The sequence below is a fragment of the Phytophthora ramorum genome (genome assembly GCF_020800215.1).
Source record: "Phytophthora ramorum isolate Pr-102 chromosome Unknown Phyram_PR-102_s0008, whole genome shotgun sequence".
Classification (NCBI taxonomy): domain Eukaryota; phylum Oomycota; class Peronosporomycetes; order Peronosporales; family Peronosporaceae; genus Phytophthora; species Phytophthora ramorum.
The window spans coordinates 672,276-699,577 of NW_027150654.1; the positions used below are offsets into that span (position 1 = coordinate 672,276).

The 27,302-nt window shown below is 58.1% G+C and overlaps 10 protein-coding genes across 10 annotated transcripts; 7 read left to right on the plus strand and 3 right to left on the minus strand.

Annotated features, from left to right (window-relative positions):
- Nucleotides 1-1,400: 1,400 nt before the first annotated feature.
- Nucleotides 1,401-6,311, plus strand: KRP23_9227 (putative cell agglutination protein pfl5; the record flags this gene model as incomplete). Its single annotated transcript, XM_067894757.1, has 1 exon — nucleotides 1,401-6,311. The coding sequence occupies one exon, from the start codon at nucleotides 1,401-1,403 to the stop codon at nucleotides 6,309-6,311; it is 4,911 nt and encodes a 1,636-aa protein (XP_067742404.1).
- A 1,349-nt stretch (nucleotides 6,312-7,660) lies between these two features.
- Nucleotides 7,661-9,199, plus strand: KRP23_9228 (uncharacterized protein; the record flags this gene model as incomplete). Its single annotated transcript, XM_067894758.1, has 1 exon — nucleotides 7,661-9,199. The coding sequence occupies one exon, from the start codon at nucleotides 7,661-7,663 to the stop codon at nucleotides 9,197-9,199; it is 1,539 nt and encodes a 512-aa protein (XP_067742405.1).
- Nucleotides 9,200-10,579: 1,380 nt separating this feature from the next.
- KRP23_9229 (uncharacterized protein) lies at nucleotides 10,580-11,089 on the plus strand (the record flags this gene model as incomplete). The annotated part of the gene is made up of 1 exon (XM_067894759.1): nucleotides 10,580-11,089. The coding sequence occupies one exon, from the start codon at nucleotides 10,580-10,582 to the stop codon at nucleotides 11,087-11,089; it is 510 nt and encodes a 169-aa protein (XP_067742406.1).
- Nucleotides 11,090-13,214: 2,125 nt separating this feature from the next.
- Nucleotides 13,215-14,309, plus strand: KRP23_9230 (uncharacterized protein; the record flags this gene model as incomplete). Its single annotated transcript, XM_067894762.1, has 1 exon — nucleotides 13,215-14,309. One exon carries the CDS (start codon nucleotides 13,215-13,217, stop codon nucleotides 14,307-14,309), a length of 1,095 nt encoding a protein of 364 aa, XP_067742407.1.
- Nucleotides 14,310-15,936: 1,627 nt separating this feature from the next.
- On the plus strand, nucleotides 15,937-17,280 carry KRP23_9231 (uncharacterized protein; the record flags this gene model as incomplete). Its single annotated transcript, XM_067894763.1, has 1 exon — nucleotides 15,937-17,280. One exon carries the CDS (start codon nucleotides 15,937-15,939, stop codon nucleotides 17,278-17,280), a length of 1,344 nt encoding a protein of 447 aa, XP_067742408.1.
- A 253-nt stretch (nucleotides 17,281-17,533) lies between these two features.
- Nucleotides 17,534-18,986, minus strand: KRP23_9232 (AP-2 complex subunit mu; the record flags this gene model as incomplete). The annotated part of the gene is made up of 3 exons (XM_067894764.1): nucleotides 17,534-17,857; nucleotides 17,929-18,492; nucleotides 18,561-18,986. 3 exons carry the CDS (start codon nucleotides 18,984-18,986, stop codon nucleotides 17,534-17,536), a joined length of 1,314 nt encoding a protein of 437 aa, XP_067742409.1.
- Nucleotides 18,987-19,662: 676 nt separating this feature from the next.
- On the plus strand, nucleotides 19,663-20,937 carry KRP23_9233 (Tryptophan synthase beta chain; the record flags this gene model as incomplete). The annotated part of the gene is made up of 1 exon (XM_067894765.1): nucleotides 19,663-20,937. The coding sequence occupies one exon, from the start codon at nucleotides 19,663-19,665 to the stop codon at nucleotides 20,935-20,937; it is 1,275 nt and encodes a 424-aa protein (XP_067742410.1).
- Nucleotides 20,938-21,083: 146 nt separating this feature from the next.
- Nucleotides 21,084-22,228, minus strand: KRP23_9234 (uncharacterized protein; the record flags this gene model as incomplete). The annotated part of the gene is made up of 2 exons (XM_067894766.1): nucleotides 21,084-22,033; nucleotides 22,180-22,228. The coding sequence occupies 2 exons, from the start codon at nucleotides 22,226-22,228 to the stop codon at nucleotides 21,084-21,086; spliced, it is 999 nt and encodes a 332-aa protein (XP_067742411.1).
- A 478-nt stretch (nucleotides 22,229-22,706) lies between these two features.
- On the minus strand, nucleotides 22,707-24,219 carry KRP23_9235 (uncharacterized protein; the record flags this gene model as incomplete). The annotated part of the gene is made up of 4 exons (XM_067894767.1): nucleotides 22,707-22,823; nucleotides 22,913-23,115; nucleotides 23,192-23,738; nucleotides 23,860-24,219. The coding sequence occupies 4 exons, from the start codon at nucleotides 24,217-24,219 to the stop codon at nucleotides 22,707-22,709; spliced, it is 1,227 nt and encodes a 408-aa protein (XP_067742412.1).
- A 1,323-nt stretch (nucleotides 24,220-25,542) lies between these two features.
- On the plus strand, nucleotides 25,543-26,418 carry KRP23_9236 (uncharacterized protein; the record flags this gene model as incomplete). Its single annotated transcript, XM_067894768.1, has 1 exon — nucleotides 25,543-26,418. The coding sequence occupies one exon, from the start codon at nucleotides 25,543-25,545 to the stop codon at nucleotides 26,416-26,418; it is 876 nt and encodes a 291-aa protein (XP_067742413.1).
- Nucleotides 26,419-27,302: the final 884 nt, after the last annotated feature.

The window sequence follows — 27,302 nt, forward strand, 5'->3', positions numbered from 1 at the left end:
ATTCGTCGAGGCCTGTAGGCGGACGTCCGGTTCCTCGAGCGTTCAAGAGGAATCCCATACGGTGGTGGAGTGGAGAAGGAAGTCTCCGCGTGAACTCTACATTGACCTCGAAGCGTATCCGTGCAGATCGGTCCGGCACCTTCATCGGCACGTTGTCGTCGACAGCGTAGCACGCAACGTAGCGACCAGACCATTTCGGTGTACGAAATAAGGATGAGGGACATGTAGGCCTCGCAACTGGAAGCTACTCTGTTCGGGTGGCCATATGTGGGTTTGTCGGCGACTGCGGCAATGCCACTGGAGTCCGGCCAACGCATGCACCACGAACTCATCGGTGGACGCCAGGGCTTCAGAGCTAGGAACAGTGAAGACCCTTGGTAGCTCGACTCTGAAAATGAGCGCAGTCATTATTAGTTACGGAGGTACGCTCCCTCACTACAGTATCCTTGACCCCATGCCAAACGTAGCAGTGAACGTGTGTGTCTCGCGCGAGTTGAGCTGATGTACATGTACTTGCGATGGTTCAAACGCTACGTGGATGTTGCGCTTGGTGAGCTGGAGTTTGATCCCACCTCCATCACGCACGGAAGTCTGTAAAGGCTGCGAGTCGACTGGGAAATCCACTCGACGCTAAGCTCGGGATCCGGTGCCTCAAGGTGACGACGGTGAACTGACGGGTGACGTAAAAACTATTCGACAATCCAGCCTTTCGTGGTGTGAGCCACGCACAGCGCGCGTCGGTGTGATGTCCCTCGTGAAGTAGCGCGCAGTGATTTCAGCATCGCAGCGTGATCGGAAGTTACTGCTGTCGCGCTCGTTGAAGTCCGATTGCCCCGCCAGCGCTTCAGGGAGGCGTGGAGGGCTTTGCATGGTCGGCACCGTCATCTACGGATACCAGGAGTCTTCCTCATAAGTCAGGGTCCCTCTTGTCCCGGCCAATTGCAGACGTGCTGGCAGCTGATGGTTCTCTTTGGCGTTGGACGTCTGGGATTTATGCGCAAGGCCGATGGAGGTGTCTTGGCGCCGATCTCAGGTCACAGCTGCCTCGTCTTCGGCTTTCGGGTGCACGACCGTGACCAGCGACCGCTTCCCGTCGTTACTGCATCCACCTCGCGACCGACAGATGGCAGCTTGTCATGGACAAGATAATAGATCGCTCACCCGCGATGCACCATGCACCGGGTGACTCGACGACGACCCCAATGTGTCTGTGCAGGGCACATCGCTGAATTGCACGTACCATGCGTTTAGCCTTTCATGGAGGCACTTGAGTCTGTTCCCCTCTACCGAGCGGCCATTCACCAATTTACCTTGCTTCGCCAAGAAGCATCGTCCATTCCTTCAGCACGTGAGCTTGCTATCTCCCGACATCACTCACCCAGCGCCCTCCTCCTCGCACAATGAAGGTCGGTAAGATTGTCGCGTTCCTGGTGCTCGCATCGCTGGCGGTGGGTTCTCTTGCGGACGCCTCCATGACAGCGAACAGACCCGTGGTGCGAAAGCTTGGCGGCGGCGGCGGTGCATCATCCACAACCACGACCTCCTCGCCTTCGAGCGACGACTCGTACACCACACAAACCAGCAGGTCCACGACGTTGTCTCCTTCCGGGGAGACGACTGCAAGTGCCAACCAGGGTGCAGACTCTACCGAGGCTCCTTGCGCGAGCACTGACTCGGACAACACCAACGACTGGACTGGAACCGTGACAGCCGCCGGAGAACAATCAAACTCCTGGGAGCAAACCAACACGAACCAGGGCGGTCAGTCGGCCAAAACCCCTTGCTCGGGCGACCAGAGCTCCACCGGCACGTGGGGTCAATCCACTGAGACCGCCACCAGCTCGACGGGTGCGCAGCAGCAGCAGCAGCAGCAGCAGCAGCAGGGCCAGTCAACGGAGACGACGACGAGCGGTGCCACTGGCGAGCAGCAGCAGGGCCAGACGACCGAGACGGCTGTGTCGGGCTCCATTGGCGTGGACATCACGGCGCAGGGCGGCGAGTCGGCCGAAACCCCTTGCTCGGGCGACCAGAGCTCCACCGGCACGTGGGGTCAATCCACTGAGACCGCCACCAGCTCGACGGGTGCGCAGCAGCAGCAGCAGCAGCAGCAGCAGCAGGGCCAGTCAACGGAGACGACGACGAGCGGTGCCACTGGCGAGCAGCAGCAGGGCCAGACGACCGAGACGGCTGTGTCGGGCTCCATTGGCGTGGACATCACGGCGCAGGGCGGCGAGTCGGCCGAAACCCCTTGCTCGGGCGACCAGAGCTCCACCGGCACGTGGGGTCAATCCACTGAGACCGCCACCAGCTCGACGGGTGCGCAGCAGCAGCAGCAGCAGCAGCAGCAGCAGGGCCAGTCAACGGAGACGACGACGAGCGGTGCCACTGGCGAGCAGCAGCAGGGCCAGACGACCGAGACGGCTGTGTCGGGCTCCATTGGCGTGGACATCACGGCGCAGGGCGGCGAGTCGGCCGAAACCCCTTGCTCGGGCGACCAGAGCTCCACCGGCACGTGGGGTCAATCCACTGAGACCGCCACCAGCTCGACGGGTGCGCAGCAGCAGCAGCAGCAGCAGCAGCAGCAGGGCCAGTCAACGGAGACGACGACGAGCGGTGCCACTGGCGAGCAGCAGCAGGGCCAGACGACCGAGACGGCTGTGTCGGGCTCCATTGGCGTGGACATCACGGCGCAGGGCGGCGAGTCGGCCGAAACCCCTTGCTCGGGCGACCAGAGCTCCACCGGCACGTGGGGTCAATCCACTGAGACCGCCACCAGCTCGACGGGTGCGCAGCAGCAGCAGCAGCAGCAGCAGCAGCAGCAGCAGCAGGGCCAGTCAACGGAGACGACGACGAGCGGTGCCACTGGCGAGCAGCAGCAGGGCCAGACGACCGAGACGGCTGTGTCGGGCTCCGTTGGCGTGGACATCACGGCGCAGGGCGGCGAGTCGGCCGAAACCCCTTGCTCGGGCGACCAGAGCTCCACCGGCACGTGGGGTCAATCCACTGAGACCGCCACCAGCTCGACGGGTGCGCAGCAGCAGCAGCAGCAGCAGCAGCAGCAGGGCCAGTCAACGGAGACGACGACGAGCGGTGCCACTGGCGAGCAGCAGCAGGGCCAGACGACCGAGACGGCTGTGTCGGGCTCCATTGGCGTGGACATCACGGCGCAGGGCGGCGAGTCGGCCGAAACCCCTTGCTCGGGCGACCAGAGCTCCACCGGCACGTGGGGTCAATCCACTGAGACCGCCACCAGCTCGACGGGTGCGCAGCAGCAGCAGCAGCAGCAGCAGCAGCAGCAGCAGGGCCAGTCAACGGAGACGACGACGAGCGGTGCCACTGGCGAGCAGCAGCAGGGCCAGACGACCGAGACGGCTGTGTCGGGCTCCATTGGCGTGGACATCACGGCGCAGGGCGGCGAGTCGGCCGAAACCCCTTGCTCGGGCGACCAGAGCTCCACCGGCACGTGGGGTCAATCCACTGAGACCGCCACCAGCTCGACGGGTGCGCAGCAGCAGCAGCAGCAGCAGCAGCAGCAGGGCCAGTCAACGGAGACGACGACGAGCGGTGCCACTGGCGAGCAGCAGCAGGGCCAGACGACCGAGACGGCTGTGTCGGGCTCCGTTGGCGTGGACATCACGGCGCAGGGCGGCGAGTCGGCCGAAACCCCTTGCTCGGGCGACCAGAGCTCCACCGGCACGTGGGGTCAATCCACTGAGACCGCCACCAGCTCGACGGGTGCGCAGCAGCAGCAGCAGCAGCAGCAGCAGCAGGGCCAGTCAACGGAGACGACGACGAGCGGTGCCACTGGCGAGCAGCAGCAGGGCCAGACGACCGAGACGGCTGTGTCGGGCTCCATTGGCGTGGACATCACGGCGCAGGGCGGCGAGTCGGCCGAAACCCCTTGCTCGGGCGACCAGAGCTCCACCGGCACGTGGGGTCAATCCACTGAGACCGCCACCAGCTCGACGGGTGCGCAGCAGCAGCAGCAGCAGCAGCAGCAGGGCCAGTCAACGGAGACGACGACGAGCGGTGCCACTGGCGAGCAGCAGCAGGGCCAGACGACCGAGACGGCTGTGTCGGGCTCCATTGGCGTGGACATCACGGCGCAGGGCGGCGAGTCGGCCGAAACCCCTTGCTCGGGCGACCAGAGCTCCACCGGCACGTGGGGTCAATCCACTGAGACCGCCACCAGCTCGACGGGTGCGCAGCAGCAGCAGCAGCAGCAGCAGCAGCAGGGCCAGTCAACGGAGACGACGACGAGCGGTGCCACTGGCGAGCAGCAGCAGGGCCAGACGACCGAGACGGCTGTGTCGGGCTCCATTGGCGTGGACATCACGGCGCAGGGCGGCGAGTCGGCCGAAACCCCTTGCTCGGGCGACCAGAGCTCCACCGGCACGTGGGGTCAATCCACTGAGACCGCCACCAGCTCGACGGGTGCGCAGCAGCAGCAGCAGCAGCAGCAGCAGCAGCAGCAGGGCCAGTCAACGGAGACGACGACGAGCGGTGCCACTGGCGAGCAGCAGCAGGGCCAGACGACCGAGACGGCTGTGTCGGGCTCCATTGGCGTGGACATCACGGCGCAGGGCGGCGAGTCGGCCGAAACCCCTTGCTCGGGCGACCAGAGCTCCACCGGCACGTGGGGTCAATCCACTGAGACCGCCACCAGCTCGACGGGTGCGCAGCAGCAGCAGCAGCAGCAGCAGCAGCAGCAGCAGGGCCAGTCAACGGAGACGACGACGAGCGGTGCCACTGGCGAGCAGCAGCAGGGCCAGACGACCGAGACGGCTGTGTCGGGCTCCATTGGCGTGGACATCACGGCGCAGGGCGGCGAGTCGGCCGAAACCCCTTGCTCGGGCGACCAGAGCTCCACCGGCACGTGGGGTCAATCCACTGAGACCGCCACCAGCTCGACGGGTGCGCAGCAGCAGCAGCAGCAGCAGCAGCAGGGCCAGTCAACGGAGACGACGACGAGCGGTGCCACTGGCGAGCAGCAGCAGGGCCAGACGACCGAGACGGCTGTGTCGGGCTCCATTGGCGTGGACATCACGGCGCAGGGCGGCGAGTCGGCCGAAACCCCTTGCTCGGGCGACCAGAGCTCCACCGGCACGTGGGGTCAATCCACTGAGACCGCCACCAGCTCGACGGGTGCGCAGCAGCAGCAGCAGCAGCAGCAGCAGCAGGGCCAGTCAACGGAGACGACGACGAGCGGTGCCACTGGCGAGCAGCAGCAGGGCCAGACGACCGAGACGGCTGTGTCGGGCTCCATTGGCGTGGACATCACGGCGCAGGGCGGCGAGTCGGCCGAAACCCCTTGCTCGGGCGACCAGAGCTCCACCGGCACGTGGGGTCAATCCACTGAGACCGCCACCAGCTCGACGGGTGCGCAGCAGCAGCAGCAGCAGCAGCAGCAGCAGGGCCAGTCAACGGAGACGACGACGAGCGGTGCCACTGGCGAGCAGCAGCAGGGCCAGACGACCGAGACGGCTGTGTCGGGCTCCATTGGCGTGGACATCACGGCGCAGGGCGGCGAGTCGGCCGAAACCCCTTGCTCGGGCGACCAGAGCTCCACCGGCACGTGGGGTCAATCCACTGAGACCGCCACCAGCTCGACGGGTGCGCAGCAGCAGCAGCAGCAGCAGCAGCAGCAGGGCCAGTCAACGGAGACGACGACGAGCGGTGCCACTGGCGAGCAGCAGCAGGGCCAGACGACCGAGACGGCTGTGTCGGGCTCCATTGGCGTGGACATCACGGCGCAGGGCGGCGAGTCGGCCGAAACCCCTTGCTCGGGCGACCAGAGCTCCACCGGCACGTGGGGTCAATCCACTGAGACCGCCACCAGCTCGACGGGTGCGCAGCAGCAGGGCCAGACATATTTTGGCGTTTGGGGTCAGTCGAGTATCGGAACGAACGGGAGTACGAATACCCAACAGCAGGGCAAAAGCTCGACAGGCACATTGGGTGTGACAACCCACGCGACTGTGTCTGGCTCAATCGGTGTACAGGGTGCCGAATCTGCTGGCATTCCGTGCTCCAGCGACCATAGCTCGACGGGAACGACTTCGGCTTGGTCTACGCCGGATTACAAGCATGGTGTTGCATCTGGCACGGTCTCGTCCGTGACTTCAAGTGCCACTGAAGCGCCCTTGACGTCGATCGCTTCGACCACGACTAGCACTACCAGATCTGGCAAGACTGGTGTGTCGACTACATCGGCGTCAGCCGCGTCTTCGGCCACCTCGTCGGGGGATTCGTACGCAGACTCGAACACGCAGCAATCGGCCACTCAGTCCCGCCGTGCCCTTCGCCACTAAGGAATTTTCTCATCGGAAAAGGAGGGTTAGCTGCCAACGCGGAGCGGCGATTTGCATATCATGGCCTGTGGTTTTGTAGATTTCACTACTGCAGCCGTACCTAAATTGCACGTTTGCATCGAAATTCGTCTTATCTTGTTATTTCTTCTTCTATCAAACGGTCTATCTAAGCAGTCTTAATTTTTTAACTTCAACATCAGCCAGAGGCAGTGCCATGGAGCTTGCTGCCCGCTCTCAGCTTAGATCTTGCTCGAAAGAACTGCAATCACGTGGTCGACTTTTCTGTGTAGAGTAGAGTCAACGACGCAATACACACAAGCGCTGCCTGAAAGCTTCGCCACGATTAGCCGATGCTTTTGATCCTTGAGCGTAGCGTAAAGGCGCCAATATGATACTTTGAAGTATACCTATGTATAAACGGTAGAGATACTTACTCTACGAGGCGAGATACTAAATTGGGAATTGATGGTGCTGTAGCTATCTTCTCCATCGAGTACATGTAGGAAATCATCTAGGTGTAGCGAATCTCCAACCTCGCAGCTTTGAATTGGTACGTGTGATCCTCACGTTGCAACTTGCAATCTTGACAGGCCTTCGAGTTCTATCGTGCATTCGGACTGTTGCTCTAACCTCGGCGCACGTTGATTGATTACCATCAAGTGCGAACAGCGACGAGACCTTGAAGTTTTGATGCACCGGACAGCGCGGAGCTGGACGCACAACGAACCTAAGTATGATACGTGTGCGCGGTGTACGTGTGATATCGCGACCGGAGACGATAAGCACGTTCTGTGCGTACCACAAAAATCATAGCCATAGTACGCGCCTTTCGAACTCGCCAGCTGATGGACATGCGAATCCGGCTCCGACCGACACTGCATGCCACGCATGTATCCAGGTGACTATCGCGGACTTGTATCTCGGGAAAGGCGCTACAAGCCTCGGGAAGTCACCTTGGACGCTAAGCTGCTCAAGCCACGAGGTCTTCGAATCAAAGTCTCGTCTTCATGCTCTCTCGGTGCAGGAGCTATCGCGCCATGTGGAGGCATCGCCATTACGCTATGCTCGACTATGAGGTTTGTCTCTTTTCTGAAGCTCAGCGGGCGATCACCGGATGGGAGCACGACAAATCGGTCTGTTGGGTGTTCACCCTCGTGTGCCTCTAGACGGAGCTGTGGATACTCCGCATCTTGCTGCTCGAACAAGGCCCTTTGTCGTGCTGTCCGAGAGTAGTTTGCGTCCACAGTCACTCACTTTTCAATTTACTTTGCTTCGGACAAGCATCGTTCTCCACACCCCAGCACTCACCGCTGCTACCTCTTCACCCCTACCTCCTTCCTACTTCAAAGATGAACCTCACTAAGTTGGTTGCATACCTGGCCGTTGCGTCCTTGACCGTGGGCACCCTGGCCGATGCCTCCGTCCCCGCGGCTGGGCAAGCTGTTCGTCAGCTTGGAGCCGGGGGCGGTGTCTCGACTTCGACGACGGCCGATACGGCGACGCAGCAGTCCTCGACCACCCAGACCGGTCAGACGTCCACAGATACGACTACCCAGAATGGCCAGACATCGACGAACAACGGAAACCAGGGTCAAACGTCTACGGTCAGCGGAAACCAGGGTGGACAGACCTGGAACCAGGGTGGCGGCAACTCGGGTAACCAAGGTGGACAGACCTGGACCCAGGGCGGCGGCAACTCGGCTAACCAGGGCGGTCAGTCGTGGGGCCAGGGCAACCAGGGCGGCGACTCGGCCACTACTCCGTGTCCCAGCGACGACACTAACCAGGGCGGCCAGGGCGGTCAGACCTGGACCCAGGGCGGCGGCAACTCGGCTAACCAGGGCGGTCAGTCGTGGGGCCAGGGCAACCAGGGCGGCGACTCGGCCACTACTCCGTGTCCCAGCGACGACACTAACCAGGGAGGCCAGGGCGGTCAGACCTGGACCCAGGGCGGCGGCAACTCGGGTAACCAGGGCGGTCAGTCGTGGGGCCAGGGCAACCAGGGAGGCGACTCGGCCACTACTCCGTGTCCCAGCGACGACACTAACCAGGGAGGCCAGGGCGGTCAGACCTGGACCCAGGGCGGCGGCAACTCGGCTAACCAGGGCGGTCAGTCGTGGGGCCAGGGCAACCAGGGAGGCGACTCGGCCACTACTCCGTGTCCCAGCGACGACACTAACCAGGGCGGCCAGGGCGGTCAGACCTGGACCCAGGGCGGCGGCAACTCGGCTAACCAGGGCGGTCAGTCGTGGGGCCAGGGCAACCAGGGCGGCGACTCGGCCACTACTCCGTGTCCCAGCGATGACACTAACCAGGGAGGCCAGGGCGGTCAGACCTGGACCCAGGGCGGCGGCAACTCGGGTAACCAGGGCGGTCAGTCGTGGGGCCAGGGCAACCAGGGAGGCGACTCGGCCACTACTCCGTGTCCCAGCGATGACACTAACCAGGGAGGCCAGGGCGGTCAGACCTGGACCCAGGGCGGCGGCAACTCGGGTAACCAGGGTGGAAACTCGGCAGAAACTCCGTGCCCTGGTGGTGATAACGACTCGAACCAGTGGACTGGCACCGTAAGCACACCAACTCAAGGTTCTACTGGTGGTGACCAGACCCCTCCTGCGACTACGGGTGGTGACTCGGGCGAAACGCCGAATGGCCAGGGCTCTGCTGGTACGCCTACTACGGAAGCTCCGGCTACTGAGGCTCCCGCTACTGAGGCACCTGTCACGGAGGCGCCAGCTACTGAGGCCCCTGCCACTGAGGCCCCAACAACCGAAGCCCCAGTTGCAACGACCAACGCGCCAGTGAGCAAGACTGGCATCACGACCACCACCCAGTCGGATGACTCGACCACCCAGCAGTCTGCCACTCAATCCCGCCTTCGCCACTAGGCGGCTATGGTAGCTTTTGCCTCTCTGTCACAGAGCCTGTGGCCTTGCCTGTAACCCCTGTTTCGTAAATACACGCCTGCTTCGCTTTGACGACAGAGCAGCTTGTCAAGCTTGATCGATTCGGCGATGGCCTCTTTAGAACAGTCTCACCGTCACCGTGCAGTAACACACGTTGAATTTGATCGCAGCGGCTACTGCAACCTAAGGTCTTTCGTACACATACATGTACTGTACTCCTACTCTTGGTTGTGAACTATTGAATATGAATGATGAAGTTCTCGGGGTGCTGCGCATTGCTTCTATCGATGCAAGGGCCTCGGCATGATTCCAGCGGATTTTTTCATTTTGGCGGATTGGCCGATCCGCCGTTGCGTTTGCAGTACTGTGACTGCCCGATCGGTTGCCTTTGGGTGTCTTCTTGAGTTTTTATCATCGTGTAGACGTTTAGTAAAAAAAAAAAAAAGGGATACTGCAGCAAGCTTCTTGAACAAGCACACACCAAATTCTAGTTAATACTACTAAATTTCACGATGAAATTCTGCGGATAGCGGAGTGCTAGTTCTTGTACTGCACCACAGACAGCAGATTGATCAACCCGCAGGATGGAATTCGTCCGCTGGAAGGTGATTTCCAATGGATTGAAACAGCGGAACTGCAGTACAGGCCTTAAGTTCTCCACCAGTAAAATTTTAGTGCATCGCTCTGCTGCGGTGCTCCTCAGACAAGCCACCTCCGCAGGAAATTTCCTGGAGTCAATCATTTCCTTGAGTCAATCACGCATGCAATGGCTGCTACCGCAAAAAACAACCGCCTCAAATCCTGGAAACTGAAAACTCAAAGTGCCCCAGGGAAATCGACGCCCTGATTTCCCTTCGAATCAAAATGTGGCTGGTATCATCGTAAATAGAAATCCCCAGCTTAAATTGCCGTAGTTTGTCGTCCGAGGTAGCAGGAAAGCACAAGCATCAAAAATGCGATTTACCTCGGCTTCTGCCTGTCGCAACCCCTAACCTTTTCCAAGGTCATACAAAAAGGTGATACCGCCGCAATCTGCATCCCTGTTATAGAGACAACCTTCCGTTTTGCCGCTTTTGAACGGTATAAATGAGTGGCATACTAGCTTCAGCCCGCCACCAACACTGCACAACTGCTCCAAGATAGAGTGACCTATCCCTATTGAAGGCCCGAATTGTAAAACGGGCCCCTCCGAGATGCGGAGCTATACCAGGCGGCAAAGAGGTTGAAAAGCACTATGCCGCAAGCCTAGCGGCTGGGCACATCTTCAAGAGCCCAGTCCGGCTCTGTTGTGCTGTTCGTGAGTCAGGAATGGCCGTCGCCCTCACTCCCCAATTTACTTTGCGAGCTGTGTCTTTTTCCGAGATGAACCCCATCAAGCTCCTCACGCCGCTACTCGTCATGGAGCTAGCTGTTGTCTTCGTCGCAGCAACCCCCGGCGCAACCCCCACCCCTGTGAATGGTCCGATTTACTATGGCCGTCCCAACAACGGTGGCTATCCCTACACTACTCCTCCGCCAGTCGCCACGAAGCCCAGCAAAAATGAGACTGAGACGCCCACCCCCGTGAATGGTCCGATTTACTACGGCCGTCCCAACAACGGTGGCTATCCCTACACTACTCCTCCACCAGTCGCCACGAAGCCCAGCAAAAATGAGACTGAGACGCCCACCCCCGTGAATGGTCCGATTTACTACGGCCGTCCCAACAACGGTGGCTATCCCTACACTACTCCTCCACCAGTCGCCACGAAGCCCAGTAAAAATGAGACTGAGACGCCCACCCCCGTGAATGGTCCGATTTACTACGGCCGTCCCAACAACGGTGGCTATCCCTACACTGCACCAACGCCGCAGACCATCAAAGAGAATTGAACGTCGTCGTGCAAGACCCAGCTAGACGCAGGCTTCATACCTGGGCTCGAGGGTAATTCAGACACCCGCAGAGTTCACATGAGGGACGGGTATTGATGCTTTACTAACGTTTGGTGATGACTACATATAGAACGGGCATAGGAAGTCGCTAAGTGACATCAATGTACCTCACTGAAAAACTAAAACGATGCTTTACTGAAAATCACGTTTAGCCACAAAAGTGGTTGGGTCTCGAACTGGTGCCGTAGCCGATCACGAAGTTCATTGTCCGTAGGATTTCTAGCTCTGGCTCTGACGTTTGACGCAATTTCTGGCTGAATCAGGCGTAACGCATTCCAATTCGTTATTCTCCTCAACCCCCCCCCCCTATTATTCTACTGGGCTGCACACCTCGATCACATTGTGATACCTACTCTAAGCCCTACCAGGCGATGCACACCGCGAGTAGATGCCTTGAGGGCGCACACAGTTTATTTAATTTTGGATTAAAGTAATGCGACCAAGTAGCAAGGCAATCCTGGTAATGTACTTGGCCACCTGCGGCTAGGAATTCGCAATCCTGTCTGTTGACCAGATTGTGCTACAAATTACATCGGCGGTCGGGAAGACTGGAGGTTACGTGTATTAAAATAGCAATGCGGAAGCTTTCGGAAACGGGTGAATTATACCTGTATCATCCGGGATGATTCATTCCAGTGTGTATGGGCTTCCAAGCGCTGCGACCTGGTTGTTGCGGGGGAAACACAGACTTTCGCTCAGTGTGTACGAGAAAACAAAACGAATAAATAAATGTAAAGTAATATATTACATGTACGAATGCAGCAAAAATAAACTAAAATAAATAAAATTGAACCATCCCAACTTGTTAGTTACTAGAGACAATGCTTTGGGCTGGGAGGACAGTTGATTGCGGGAATTGACGCATCTTTTACTCGGACGTGCATCTCAGCCACAGCGTCGTGAAGCCTTCGACCGTTCCGCACGTGAACGTGACGAAAGATCGTGGTCAAGCCCAGCCAACACACCAGGAATTGCTAGCAGTCGATTGTTAATCCTGAAATAAACTACCGCTGCTATTAGTACTAAAATCAATACTGGCATCGACTGTCGGTTTGCTCGAACAATTTCAGCACAATTATGACACCGTACGAGCTGATGTTGTGCGGTTCATTCATTGGTATTGTTACAATATTGATTGGGAAGGCTTCCTCGAGCAAACTTTTAACAATGATTATTGTCCGAGCCCTCCTATGCCAGGTTGTGACGGAAAACCTGTCGGGTCCATTGAATGACGGTTCGCTCGAGTACGCATATACGAGGCTACCCTTTGACTGTGACGTGTGCAGCTTGTGGTATGGTTCATGGTGGAGTCTGTCCTGGTGCCTCTCCGCATTATCTCTGGAGACGGGTACCTAAAGTAGAAGAAGAAAAAACTTGTTGGGGAGCGTCCAGTCGATGCTGGAGAGCTTGACCCACTCCACAGTGTCGCCCATGATCTTATCGCCGTCGTGCACTGCCATGGCCTTGATCGTCTGCCCGTCTGAGTCGCCATGGGATATGCCGTGCGTGAAGATGCGGTTGCTGTCATGCAGCTTGGCCTCCAAAAAGTATCGGCCGCCGTCCGCATTTTTTTTAATCTTAACATGAATATAACGACAAGCCAAAACTGGTTACAGTCGCCGCGCGCAATTGAGGGTATGAATTGCTCGGAACGCTCGGCTTTCCTTTGCTTCCCAATGATACTATATTGGCCTTCGTGGTTGCCACGGTAGAGTGGCAGCAGGAAAAGCGCTGATTGTCTCCAAGCGCACTATCGCGGAAAGGCGAGTTTCGCCGATAGGCGTATTGTATCGCCACGACTTCGGTTGTATTCGAACTGCCTGGCATCCACAAGAAGCGAGAAGACTTTCCAGCTATTCAGCGTTTTCCATCTACACGCAGGATACGCACCACGATGTGCATATAAAATATACCGTATGCTCGTGTTGCTTGATAGCTGCACGATTTTCATAAGGAAACGAATCCGTGGGAGTGTGATTCTTCTCGGGACACCGAGAACTTAATCATTTCCCAACTTACTTTGCTTCGAGCATCGTTCCTCCCGCCTCTTCTACCTCGCGTTAAGATGAACATCAGCAAGATCTTTGCGTACCTGGCCGTCGTGTCCGTAGCTATGAGCTCCCTCGCCGAAGCCTCGACTGAAACTACGGGCGCTATTCGCGGATACCCTGCTCGTCAGCTTGGTGGTGGCGGCGACATTCCCACCGTGACGCCCGTGACTGAGACGATCACCCCACAACCTACATCGGGCAGCAACCTGTCCTCTAGCGAGAGCAGCCACTCGAACAGTGGTGCGACCCAACAGCAGAGCGCTCCGTCCTCGGGCGTATCCTCGACGTCGGGGTCGAACGGCGGCGCGACCCAACAGCAGAGCGCTCCGTCCTCGGGCGTATCTTCGACGTCGGGGTCGAACGGCGGCGTGACCCAACAGCAGAGCGCTCCGTCCTCGGGCGTATCCTCGACGTCGGGGTCGAACGGCGGCGTGACCCAACAGCAGAGCGCTCCGTCCTCGGGCGTATCCTCGACGTCGGGGTCGAACGGCGGCGCGACCCAACAGCAGAGCGCTCCGTCCTCGGGCGTATCTTCGACGTCGGGGTCGAACGGCGGCGTGACTCAACAGCAGAGCGCTCCGTCCTCGGGCATATCTTCGATGTCGGGGTCGAACGGCGGCGTGACTCAACAGCAGAGCTCTCCGTCCTCGGGCATATCTTCGACGTCGGGGTCGACCTCCACGTCGGGTAGTCCGCCTTTGGGTGGAATCCCGTACCTGCAGAGCGCTCCGTCCTCGGGCGTATCTTCGACGTCGGGGTCGACCTCCACGTCGGGTAGTCCGCCTTTGGGTGGAATCCCGTACCTGCAGAGCGCTCCGTCCTCGGGCGTATCCTCGACGTCGGGGTCGAACGGCGGCGCGACCCAACAGCAGAGCGCTCCGTCCTCGGGCGTATCTTCGACGTCGGGATCGAACGGCGGCGTGACCCAACAGCAGAGCGCTCCGTCCTCGACCACGGGGTCTGGTACGCTCAGCGGAGGCAGCCAATATTGGGGTTCGTCGTCGGGTAGCCATTTCTCTGATGAACCTGTTGTGGGGCAAGAGGACCCAACGAATGCCCCGACGACAGACACCCAGTCGGTCACGCAGTCGCGTGCTCTTCGCCGTTAGGTTGATTTCTGGGGCGCACTTCAGTGTCCAGTACTTTTCACCTCGGGCAACTAGTATCATCTAGCATTAGTGTCTTGGTGATTAGTTACCTTGCCTTTCCCGTTTTGAATCCATATACAGGTTTTAATTGGGCACAGACGAAGTGGCTTTGGAATTCGTTTTAGTATGGCGGTTGTTTCTCTAGATTGTTAATGTCGTGTTCCCCTAAAAGAGTAATGATGCTTTTGTTTGTCTACGCCGCTTATAAATGCGATTTCACGAAGCTACATGCTTCGCGTACAGCATATTGTCCTTAGTTGCCGAGGCGTACCGGTACAATATATCATTGATCTACAAATGTTCATGCGTCCATCGCAATGTGACGAGTGGATCTTACCTCATTGTGCAAAGCTCACACTGGATGCCACAGAGCGAGGAGGCGAACTCGTGCGATTATTACCTTTTATTGTATTTATTGATATTCTTTTGATAGAGCCGTCTTTGGGTGCTTGCTTTCCTCCACCGAGTCTACCAAAAGGCTTCAACCATATGAATAACTCTCAGCCACAACAATCGTCATGCTGCATGCACGTGGTAAGGGATGACCAACCTCAGCCGTCTCTTGTCTTATCCCAGCTAGCAAATATGCCAGCTGGTCTTGTACTAGTACTGGGGTGGTCACCGCAGTCGGATCGCACCGAGACCACTCCATTGGGTGGGAGCCTTGGTGCCAAGGATAGCCATGTACAAGTAAGGATTCTTGTAGGAAGAGCATGCGAGAAGGAAATGGCAATGTTGGGCCAGCTCTACTTTACCAGTCACCTCTTGGCCATCAGGTGTCTGTCTTTTTGAGAAGCTGGAATGCATCCAAACGTGAGAACCCAACACAGTGACAGCATAATAAGCAACATCGGCGATGTAGGTATTAATAGTCCACAGCAGTGCTGTGACAGCACTGATGGATTCCATGTATTATTTAAAACAGCATGTGGCACTGGACAATCGTGCCGCCTGGTCATCAATCCTGGCGCTCGGTCGAGCTTCCGGTAAAGGAGGTGACCGTGTGGCGGCGCAGGTGAAGTGGCCAAGAGCTTGAAATTCATGAACAACGGCTTTCTCTCTAAAGCTTTCGATTGGGGAGGCTCAGTTTCAAATTTGCTTTGCACTCGCTAGCATCCCAGCTACAAGTGTTGTTCACCCGCTCGACTTCTTTGCCAAGTCCACGTCTTCTTCGTCCAGTTCCCAGTCTCTTTGTCTAGGATGAACCTCACCAAGATTATCGCGCATCTCGCGATCATTGCAACTGCCATGGTCTCGCTCGCTGAAGCCGGTCAGCTCAGACAGCAGGCTCAGCAAAACAATGACGATTCGTTCACGACTTCAATCGAAAAGGCGACTCCAGCTCCGACAACCAGTACCCCCATTGTGACCCCAGCTCCGACGACTTTTACCCCCCTTGCGACTCCAGCTGCGACGACAGGCTCCCCTACGGCCGCAGTGCCAGTCACGACTCCATGCCCAACAACCACCTCATCTAACACTGGATCCGCAAACGCAGAGAAGGGGGAAAACACCAACAAGACCTCCAGCTCACGTGGTGCAACCGGCGGTGATGGCGGTCAAGTAAGTGCCAACTCTGGTAACGTTAATGGCAAGGGCTCTGCTCACGGTGGAGCATCGGGTGGCGTATCCGACTCGACGAACGGTGGAGTGTCTGGTGCCAACGGCCAGGGATCAGCTAGCAGTAGCATTGCTGGCGGAGGTGCGGGCGTCGGTGGCGGCGTCGGCGGAGGCGTTTCAGGCGGTGCTCATGGTGGCGTGTCCGGAGGTGCGGGCGTCGGTGGCGGCGTCGGTGGCGGCGTCGGCGGAGGCGTTTCAGGCGGTGCTCATGGTGGCGTGTCCGGAGGTGCGGGCGTCGGTGGCGGCGTCGGCGGAGGCGTTTCAGGCGGTGCTCATGGTGGCGTGTCCGGAGGTGCGGGCGTCGGTGGCGGCGTCGGTGGCGGCGTTTCAGGCGGTGCTCATGGTGGCGTGTCCGGAGGTGCGGGCGTCGGTGGCGGCGTCGGTGGCGGCGTTTCAGGCGGTGCTCATGGTGGCGTGTCCGGAGGTGCGGGCGTCGGTGGCGGCGTCGGCGGAGGCGTTTCAGGCGGTGCTCATGGTGGCGTGTCCGGAGGTGCGGGCGTCGGTGGCGGCGTCGGCGGAGGCGTTTCAGGCGGTGCTCATGGTGGCGTGTCCGGAGGTGCGGGCGTCGGTGGCGGCGTTTCAGGCGGTGCTCATGGTGGCGTGTCCGGAGGTGCGGGCGTCGGTGGCGGCGTCGGCGGAGGCGTTTCAGGCGGTGCTCATGGTGGCGTGTCCGGAGGTGCGGGCGTCGGTGGCGGCGTCGGTGGCGGCGTCGGCGGAGGCGTTTCAGGCGGTGCTCATGGTGGCGTGTCCGGAGGTGCGGGCGTCGGTGGCGGCGTCGGTGGCGGCGTCGGCAGAGGCGTTTCAGGCGGTGCTCATGGTGGCGTGTCCGGAGGTGCGGGCGTCGGTGGCGGCGTCGGTGGCGGCGTCGGCGGAGGCGTTTCAGGCGGTGCTCATGGTGGCGTGTCCGGAGGTGCGGGCGTCGGTGGCGGCGTCGGTGGCGGCGTCGGCGGAGGCGTTTCAGGCGGTGCTCATGGTGGCGTGTCCGGAGGTGCGGGCGTCGGTGGCGGCGTCGGTGGCGGCGTCGGTGGCGGCGTCGGCGGAGGCGTTTCAGGCGGTGCTCATGGTGGCGTGTCCGGAGGTGCGGGCGTCGGTGGCGGCGTCGGCGGAGGCGTTTCAGGCGGTGCTCATGGTGGCGTGTCCGGAGGTGCGGGCGTCGGTGGCGGCGTCGGTGGCGGCGTCGGCGGAGGCGTTTCAGGCGGTGCTCATGGTGGCGTGTCCGGAGGTGCGGGCGTCGGTGGCGATGTTGGAGCTCAGGGTCAATCGTCCCGTTCTCTTCGTCTGTAAGGATGCGATTGATGGTGAGCCAGCCTAAATTGGCATGCAGCGTATGCATTTATGTGTAGTTTAGTTTTCATCAACCTTGTTGTGAGCTGGACACTTTCAAGGCAAAACAGTCTTCAATTCTTCATTTATAAGCCGAGCTTGGTGGGTCTTAGTAGGATGTTGAAGCTGTTTGGGTAGCATTAATCAGACCGCCGTCGTTAGCTGATTGCGAAAACGGACAGCCTCGCGAGCAAACTGAAGCGGATCGCACTGACCGATGACGGTCCTGGAAGTCTGATTGTTTAGATGCGAAGCTGGTACTGCCCCGCACGCGTGACGTAGCGCACCCACTTGGTGGTGGGGTATGAGCTCTTTTCGAAGACCTTGAGGAATCGCACGTGTAGTCCAGACGACGTGAACATGGGCACCTGAAATTCGATCTGAAGCGGCGGGCGCGACCACAATTTTTCCTTCGTACCCTTCATCATCTCGACCTCGGCGTCCAGCATTCGCTCCAGTTTACCCTGGAATTTGCGTATGCGCCAAACGATTGCGTGGTTTTCAGGCTCGTGCTTCGCCCTCCCAATAGGTACGTTAATCCGAGCCCGAGCCGTGTTCGGGGGCGTCTGCAGAATTCGTAGTCAAGTCAGTCGTTGCCTCAAGAAAAACACATGGCAAAATAAATAGCGATACCTACCGGGATTTTGATCACGACGTTGGTAGCAAACAACCGTGGGCTGAAGAGTGAGGCCAACTTAAGCGTGACGGAGAGTCGAGTGGTGCCTTGCTCCTGGTAAGCCGGCATAATCTTGAAGGGCAAGTTAATATTCTCGGTCACGCGATACTTCATGAGCTCGAACTCTCCATCAGGCGGAATAAAAGTGATGGTACGATCAGCGTCGAACTTGCCCAGGCGCACACAGCGGTGGAACGTACAGTCGTCAATCTCGACCTCACGCGAGCCGCGCTTTTGGCCGGCCACTTTGGCTGCGGAGGCGTCCCCCTTCTGCATCGTGAGCTTGTCGTTGAGTCCGAGCTTGCATTCGGGCATACCCGTAAGGAGCGTCTTCATGACCACCTGGCCCGCAACCTCGTTACGCAGGATCGTGCCCGTCGAAGACATGAGCAGATTCACGCTCTCGAACACGTCCAGATACACTTCGTTCCGCTTGTATCGGATGCCCTCACGACGCCAGTCGATGGCGCCCGTAATTTGCGACGTCAACTGCGACGGAGGGGCACCTCCAGGGTTCTCAGGGGTCTACAGAGAAATAATACAAGCAACCATCAATTCAGAGTACGACCTGAAAGAAGGTGAAAGAGACGTACAGCCAGCGAGGAACCAAGGTTGATGAAGAGCTTGAGCACGTCGCTGGAGCAGTTTTGAGGGTACCCGTGATCCATGGTCTCGTCCAGCAGCTCGTACACGAGCGTGAAGTTGTCCCGAATGGTCTCCTCATTGTACTTTTTGCCGAAATACTCCTTGAAGATGACGTTGAGCTGATAGAGGAACTGGAAGACCAGGGCGGCGTTGATGTTAACGCGCGAGACGGCCACCAGGTACAAGTTCTCGTGGCGCGTGTATAGGAACGAACACCCGTCGATGACCTTGACGGGCGGTAGAGTGCCCGTCTCTTTGGCCGCGATCACCTGCAGTCGGAAGCTGTCGGCCGCACGTCGACTCACGTCGTCGCGGTAGAACCGGTTGAGCACCACTTCGCCCTTCTGGCTGATGAGGAACAGGGCGCTGATCATGGCGGCGAGGTGACGTCTGGGCAGATGACAATGGGTCTTATCTGCTCCACGCCGCGCTTCCAGGACTGTGCGACCAGTCGAGACGAGAAATCTCTTCAAAGTGTAACGAACCGCCCCTCCATTAGATTTTGTGTGGCGGTGGTGTTTGGGTGCCCTGCTGCAAACTTGCAACCGACTTGCAACTAACCCAGTTTGGCATTTTGAGCGCAAGGTGAGATGCATAAGCTTCTGGTAGCTTGTTGTTGAGTAATAAGGTATTGCTCGGGCTTAGTTTTTACCACGAGGCGCCTAGTAGCCATGTAGTCGCTACGTTGGGCTCGCGTTGAGAACCTTATCGTGCACCTTCGAGGTGCTACAGGAGCCCGAAGGTGCTCAAACAGAAGTTGCGGCCGCAATGCAGCCTTGTGTGAAGTGCTTGATCCCGAAAACCTAGCCAATTTACCGGTTAAGCGATTCCGCAAGCCGATTCTGCAGCAGATGGCTTCATCCCTTCGGTGCCGTAACGAGTGTCGATGCGCATCAACATTACTCTATTCGGTGGCGCATGTTGACGCCACATTCCGGTAGCACCAGTCTACAATACAAACTCCAAGTCAAAAACCCATCGGCAGTGTACGTCAGCGCACCGCTTGACATCGCGTCTCTCCATTCCCCAATTCGCAGTCTGCCACACACGATGAGCAGTCCCGCCCCGAGCCACAAGAAGTACCTGGAGGTGTCCAACGCGCCACCCGTGTACACGTCGGCCGACGAGTTGAACGCATACTTTGGCGAGTTCGGCGGCTGCTTCGTGGCCGAGACGCTCATCCAGGCGCACCACAACCTCATCGACGAGTACGTCAGAGCCACGCAGGACGCGTCCTTCCGCGAGGAGTTGGAGCACCTGGGCCGCGACTACATCGGCCGCCCCACGCCGCTGTACCATGCCAAGCGCCTCACGGCCCACGCCAAGGGCGCGCAGATCTGGCTCAAGCGCGAGGACTTAGCCCACACGGGGGCGCACAAGATCAACAACGCTCTGGGCCAGGCCGTGCTAGCCAAGCGCCTGGGCAAGACCCGCATCATCGCCGAGACAGGCGCCGGCCAGCACGGAGTGGCCACGGCCACGGCCTGTGCGCTGCTGGGACTGGACTGCGTGGTCTACATGGGCTACGTGGACACCCAGCGCCAGTCGCTCAACGTGTTCCGCATGAAGATGCTCGGCGCCAAGGTGGTGGCCGTCAAGAGCGGCTCGCAGACGCTCAAGGATGCCGTGAACGAGGCGATCCGTGACTGGGTCACGAACGTGGACAACACGCATTACATCATTGGCTCGGCCATTGGGCCGCACCCGTTCCCGACCATTGTGCGCGACTTCCAGGCCATCATTGGCCGCGAGATTAAGGCACAGCTGCAGGAGGAGATTGGCCGACTGCCCGATGCCATCGTTGCGTGCGTGGGCGGCGGCAGCAACGCTATTGGCATGTTCCACCCGTTCGTGAAGGATAACGATGTGGCCATCTATGGTGTGGAAGCTGGTGGCGACGGTGTGGACACGCCCCGACACTCGTCCACGCTGCTGGGCGGGCGACCTGGCGTGCTTCACGGCACGAAGACATACATTATGCAGGATGCCGCGGGCCAGGTCATGGAGACCCACTCGGTGTCCGCTGGTCTGGACTACGCCGGCGTGGGCCCCGAGCACGCTTTCCTTAAAGACTCGGGTCGCGCCAAATACGTGAGCGTGACCGACAAGGAGGCCCTTGAGGCCTTCCAGCTAATCTCTCTTCAAGAGGGAATCATTCCGGCGCTGGAAAGCTCTCACGCGGTTTACTACGGTGTGAAGCTCGCGTCCACACTGTCAGCCGACCAGGTTGTGGTCATTAACATCAGCGGCCGTGGCGATAAGGACATGCTCCAGGTTGCCAAGGAGCTCGGCGTGAACCTGAACGATGATCTCACTGACAACTAGTGAATCGCAAGTGCATTAGGAGGCGAAAAATAAGATCGGTCTTTGTCTGTTTACCAGCTAATTTGTATTTCCTTCTTCGAGTTCAGTCCTGCTATAATCATGGGTGGACCAATACTCTCCTTGTCGTCGCCTGTAACTTAGTTAATCTAGCGATGACGCCGCGGTGTGCTGGGCAACGAGCCGGACGTGTTGAGGTCGTCGTCGTCGAGGTAGCTTCCGTCCGGAATAGGCTCATATCCATCCTTCGAGTTTTCTGCGTCGTCCGAGCTCTTCCCCCACAGCGTGTAGAGAAGGAAGTATAGCACGAAAATCTCCACGAGGTGCTTGGACGCTACAAAAAGCCACCACCACTTGGACTCGAGGTACACGCCAGCTTGGTGGAAATGCGCGAGACTCACGATCGAGTACACGAGGAAGACGCTGTTCGAAACGAGAAAGAAGGCACAGATAGACGTCGCCCAGTTCACTGCCTTGATCCGGTCCGTCGTATCAATTTGGCTGACTTCGAGGAACGCCTGCAGCACAGTCTTCATCCTGAACGAGTAGACCAGCACCGCGGCCAGCGACCCCAGGGACAATAGACACATGACGACGTCGTCGTACACCATGAGCCAGTACGAGTCCTCTCTTTTGGCTGCAAAGACCGTAAAGCCCAAGGCCTCAATGGAGACAATGGCGACCAGCACGAAGAAGAAGAGCCGCAGCGGATGGGACCGCACGCTCTCGTGCGTGAAGAGGCGGCGCAGCATGTCTGCCCAGAAGACGACGATGAGCACGAAGACGCTGTAGAGCAGGAAGGAGCCAAGCAGCTCCACCGCTTCGGCCAGCAAGAACTGGGCCCAGCCGTCGTCGCCCATCATGATCCTAGAGGGCTCCACCAGCACCGACTGCTCTCCGTACGGCGTGGCGAACCACACCACGCGGGTGAGCGAGGCCAGCCCCATGAGCAGGTAGAAGCCGAGTGTGGCGGCCTGGCGAGTGGGCGACTGCGCGTGCATGGCGAAGGCCCAGAAGGAGAAGAAGCAGGCCCCGCCATAGGCCAGCGCCAGTACCGTGTCCACTTGGCGGTAGCGGAACTCGAGATGGATCAGCGGCGCTGGAGGCGGTTGATACGCATGCGACGTGGGCCATGGGCGAGCAGTATGGGCCATAACGGAGCAGATAAAGTGAGCATGGAGACGAGAGCGGCATGGGCGCTTAGTGGAGACGCAGCGCTACGCGTTCATAGGCAGGGGAACGCACCATGAGTGCCGTCGTCCAGCGGCATCGCTGGCGCATTGACGTCCGTCATGAAGCGCAGAGGTAGTTAGTTGGCCGTGTATCCGATACTAAATTGAACTCAGAAGTTCGAAAAAGCTTATACTTTAAAACAAGTTAAAAGCTCAAATATTATAATTAGTGTGGACCACATGAATTATGTTACGCATCTTGATTTGACACCATTTTCTTGCTAGTTGCATGTACTACTGGTGGAGACCACTTTTCAAGCATCTACATAATTATTTCGCCATCAGCGATGCCCGTGCCTGCCGCAACAAAACACGGAAACCTTTGCATCTATCGACGTCGAGAATTTTGTGTCCGAGTTGATTATCCATTCAAATTGAACTATCGCTCGAAGCCAATCAAAAGAATATTTCCACTAGGGATGAGTCGCCGATAAGCAATTGCCATTGCCACCGCATTGGCCCTCTGTCAAGGAGGCTGAGTCCATTGTGAGGATTAAACTTTCTCAATTATAATACCCATACTTTCGACGCACTTGATGCTTAGACAGGCTCGACGTAAAACATCGAATCCTTGCTGACATTGTGATGTTTCTTGGCAATAGGAGACCCCAGCACCCCCTTTGGTAATCGCTGGGCAACGCATAGCCGACGGTTTTCCTGCAACGCCGCGAATGACCAAATATGTCAGCAACGCATACATGCATCAACTCAATGATGAGAGGAAACAGCTTATCCTGTTTGCGTACCTCTTCGAAGGCCTGCTCAAAATGGCTGTGACGATGCAGTGCCTTGGCAGCTAGCCTCATAGTCTCATGCTGTTCGATAAGTTTCTGTTGATGCTGGGAAAACACCTCTATTCGGTTGATGTGCTCTAGTAAAACCCGCGACTTCTCTTCTGCCCGTCGCTGCTTGCGCACCTTATCGAACTCGAATGACAACCGATCCACTTCTATTGGAAAGCAAAAGTGGTGCAATGAGGAAACGACACACAAAGGATGTCAAGCACAAAAATCGGAGAATCGTACCATTATTTGCAGGAAGGGTAGCATCTCGACTTGGTCCGTTGGTAGCATGTGGCGCGAGCACAATAGAGGTCAGCTCGCTTGGGCTGCTCACCATAGTTTCTGTGGAGATGCTCGTTGGTGCAGTTAACGCCACCGTGGCAACCTTCTCAATCAGCTGTGCGGCGTGCATTCGAACACGGTTGATATAGCTTTCCTGGTGAAGGATCGTTGGGTCTTGTCCGGGTTGATTGGAGCGTTCATCTGGGAGCTGAAGGTGCTTTACGAAGCTGCGGTAAGGCACCTTGGCGTTGTCCTTGAGCAAATGGTCGTCAAAGTCACCCAAGAGCGACCGAGCCTGTTTTTCATCTAGTCCAAAGTTGCGCGCCTGCAGCGCCTCAATAAGCTGCTTCGAGGTAATGATCCCAGACCCCCCAGGGTCACGCGACTTAAATGCAGCTAGCAACACCGATTTCATCGAGCCGAGTCCGATCGGGCTCGCATACCAATGCTCGTTCTTGTAGGATTTAGACGCCGTTTCGTGGGCTTCAATCGAGTCGGCGAGCACATGCTACAGCGCCGCAACGAAGAGCAACGCGAGTTGTTGTGGTTGACACAGCGTGGACAGACAGCAAGAAAGTCAGTTGCATACCGAGGACGCACCATCCAGGAGCTAGGCAAGCAGCGTGTACCTTTGCCTTTTCGTGTTCGGGAAGCAGAGCTTCTCGTGGCGAGAGATTGCGCTTGGTACTGCACTGTCCCCCTCGAATGGCCGTTCCACTGGTCGAGTCGCAGGGTAGCAGAGGAAGCTTGAACTTGTCCCGGCGCATCGGCTTGAGCTGCGGCGCCCCCGCGTGGAGGCGTCTGTCCATCGCCTCATTGTGACACGTCGGCGCCTCAAGTGCATTCGCGTCTAGCTTGGTCGTGCCACGAGTGTCTCTCGAGCCTGACAAATGGCGGGGCAGCTGGTGCGCGTCGGCGTGGGCCTCACAATTGTGGGTGATCGAAGGCAGGTTTGTGCTGCCGAGAACACCTCGTCGCTGCCTCCCCATGATCCGCCCCACAAAGTTTGTGACAAACCACTGCAAAATGCTCGCAGCAGGTGGACCAGTCCACGTGGGCTTCCGGAGCGACCCTTCCGGGTTTAACACGGCACGCTGGAATTTATTGCCTTTGTGCTGGAGTCAATCCTGGTGACACATGTTGAACCTGTTCTGAAGTTGAGGTCCATCTTATCCGAAGATGGCTACACCCAAAGGATGCGAGGATGATGCGCACTTAAACGGAGACCGTCGATCCGAATCTTTGCGCTGACTAGCAAGCAGCGTTTCAGCGGTGGTGCCGCTCCGGAGCAAGTTGGCGGTGTCAAGCGTTTCCTCCCCCCTTGCTGCCTGTCGAGCACGCCCACATTTGGTGCATGTAGACTGCGGCTTCGCAGTGCGTCGTCGCGCGCTTTCCGACCTCATTTTGCAGCGCACAGCAGCGGATCGCGCGGTGACAGATCCCGGTCTGTAGGAGACGACGGCGTCACCCTGGCTGGCTCTGCGCGCGGCGCCCGTCCTCACGCCTCCGACTCTCTTCTACGCAATGCAAGACGCGTCGTCGGGCAAAATCGATTGACTGCGCTTCCGTATCTGCGGCGCGCACGAGAGTGCCATCGAGATGAGGCCTTCCCAACGGGGGAAAATACTGCCGCGTCGTCTCGTTACTCGCGCCCACGTGCCTTTGTATAGGGCCGCCTTGCTCGAGTGGCATCGGCTTTCCCAGCTGCGCGCCGCAAAGGCAGTATTTCGGCAGCGAGCACTGCTAAAAGCCACAGTATCGACGCGCCACTCACCCAAGTCATCCGCTGCAGACGGTGGCCGCGAACCAACTGCAAAATTCAAACGTAATAGCAATTATGAGTCAGTGTCGCAGGACCAGGACCAGAAGCAGCAGGCAACGTGCTGACGGGCGACTTGGCAGACGCGGGTTTGTATGGCTCCCTCACACTCAGTGCGAAAACCCCCAAGCAGCACTCGGTCTTTTGATGCAAAAGGCGCGGGCTGCGATTGGCCAGGCCGGCTCTGAACCCCACTCACTCGTCCTCAGTATGCCTAGACTTTTGCACAACTTACACAACCGGAGCACATGTTGCCAAAACCGGGGCTCGAGAGAGAGAGCAGGAGCGATTAGGTCGTGGCGAACTGACTTTACCTGGGCGGAGAGGCATCCGACGATCGCACACTTTGGCAGAGACCGCGAAGCGCACAAGAAGGCGAGGAACGCTCAGCGAAGGACGTTGAGAGAAACCGCTTCGAGTGCTTGTAGCAGCAGGTGCCGATCCATCCGCAGAGACTTGCCAACGCACCTCCTGCTCCGCAGCCGACCACGCCATGAACCACCGCAGCAACTCGGCAGGCCCGTCGCGGCGAGCCCGCAGCCGCAATGGCGTGAGCATCCCAGGACTCAACGTGGACATCGAGATGCTCGTGCAGAGCACGCAGGGATCGGCCATGCACTTTGGCCGCAAGTCGTCGGGCGAGAAGTTCCACGGCTGGCTATGGATGAAGTCTGGCCGCTTCTCCAAGTGGCGCAACCAGCACTTTGTGCTCGACGGCGCGCTGCTCACGTACTACGACACGTTCCCTACGGACCAGTTCGTGTCCGAGTCGTCGCTCATGCCCATCCCCGGGGACAATTTGTTCACGACCAAGAGCGAGTCGACCCCCGCAGGTGCAGTGCGTGTGGCCCATGTGGAGACTTCCCCCAAGTCCAAGATTGCTTTCAAAGTGTTTGCCGTTAGCGGTAAGATCATTGACGTTCGTGCCAAGAACGAGACGTTGTCCAGGCAGTGGGTGGACCGGCTGAACGAGGCAGCGGCATTGGCAAAGCGACAGGAGTCGTTGAACACCAGTACCACGAGCACCGCGTCGTCGACGCTTTCAGCGGGCTTTTCGGACTCGGAGCTGGACTTTGGCTGCAACATTGTGGACAAGAGCGGCTGGCTCGAGGTCGGAGACCGCAAGTCCAAACGAGCGCGTTTTTGCGTTATGCAGGGCAACATGTTTACCGTGTACGACACGGAGGACGCATGGGCTGTACCGCTCAGTCGTGCGTACGTGACCCACGCCGAGAAGATCAGCGAAGCGACTTGCGAGTTTTCAGTGTCAACGTCTGCTGGAAAAAGCACCAAGACGCTCATGTGCAAGGCAAGGTCGCAGGACGAAATGCACCTGTGGATGGAGGCACTCAACAACGCCTTCGAGTAAGCTTCGCAGCTCGATGAGAACAGTTGCGACGCTTTTTCACCCACCCACCGCGACGCTACCAGTGACCTGCGGTACCCAGCGTAGTAGATGTGACGGCCACGCCCAACGCCATGTTTTCAAGTCCCAGCGGCGATTTCAAGCACCAGTTCGACTCTTATCATTGCCACCCCTACTCCAGCGCGTGTGTTCAAATTGTCGCGAGGGGTGGCAAGCGTGTGCGGCGTATTTAAATTATTCTCCGGCCAGCGGAGACCGGCAAGTTAGTAAGCCTTTTGTCGAGACCACGTAGTTGGCGTGCAACCGAATGGAAGTTGCATGTAGTTCAGCAAACAAACACGCGATCTTCATTCGTTTAATTTTTAAGAGCATTCTCTCCTCTTCCTCGTGACGAAACGCAGCATGCAATAAGGTGCTCGACAAGACACCGCGTTGTGACGTTAAAAGAGCTGAATGCATATCGAGATGCGTTGCACTCAAGAGCGTGGCGTTGCAGTGGGCTGTGGACATCCAAGCGTCCACGGTCTCCGGTACCGTTGCAGACCAGACCAGCCATTCCGAACGTATCGCGACGAGTTTGATGTAACGTTAGTCAAAAGGATGCAGTTAGAGCGCGTTTGGTAAATATAGATCTCAATCGCGCAACGGCGTCCATATTTCGTGTAGTTGCGGCAGGAGTCGGACCATCGACAGGAAGAACCGTTGCCTACAACTCCACATCCAACGCCACGCACTTGTATGTACGTTGATAAGCATCACACTTCAACACGAGTGCAAGTCACTTGAAATTTGTCATCACTCAGCAATAAAAAAATGATTAGGTTCAAGAATGTCATACAACCTGAACACGAGTTCAGGCTTCATCAATACTACGGGCGCATACGTCA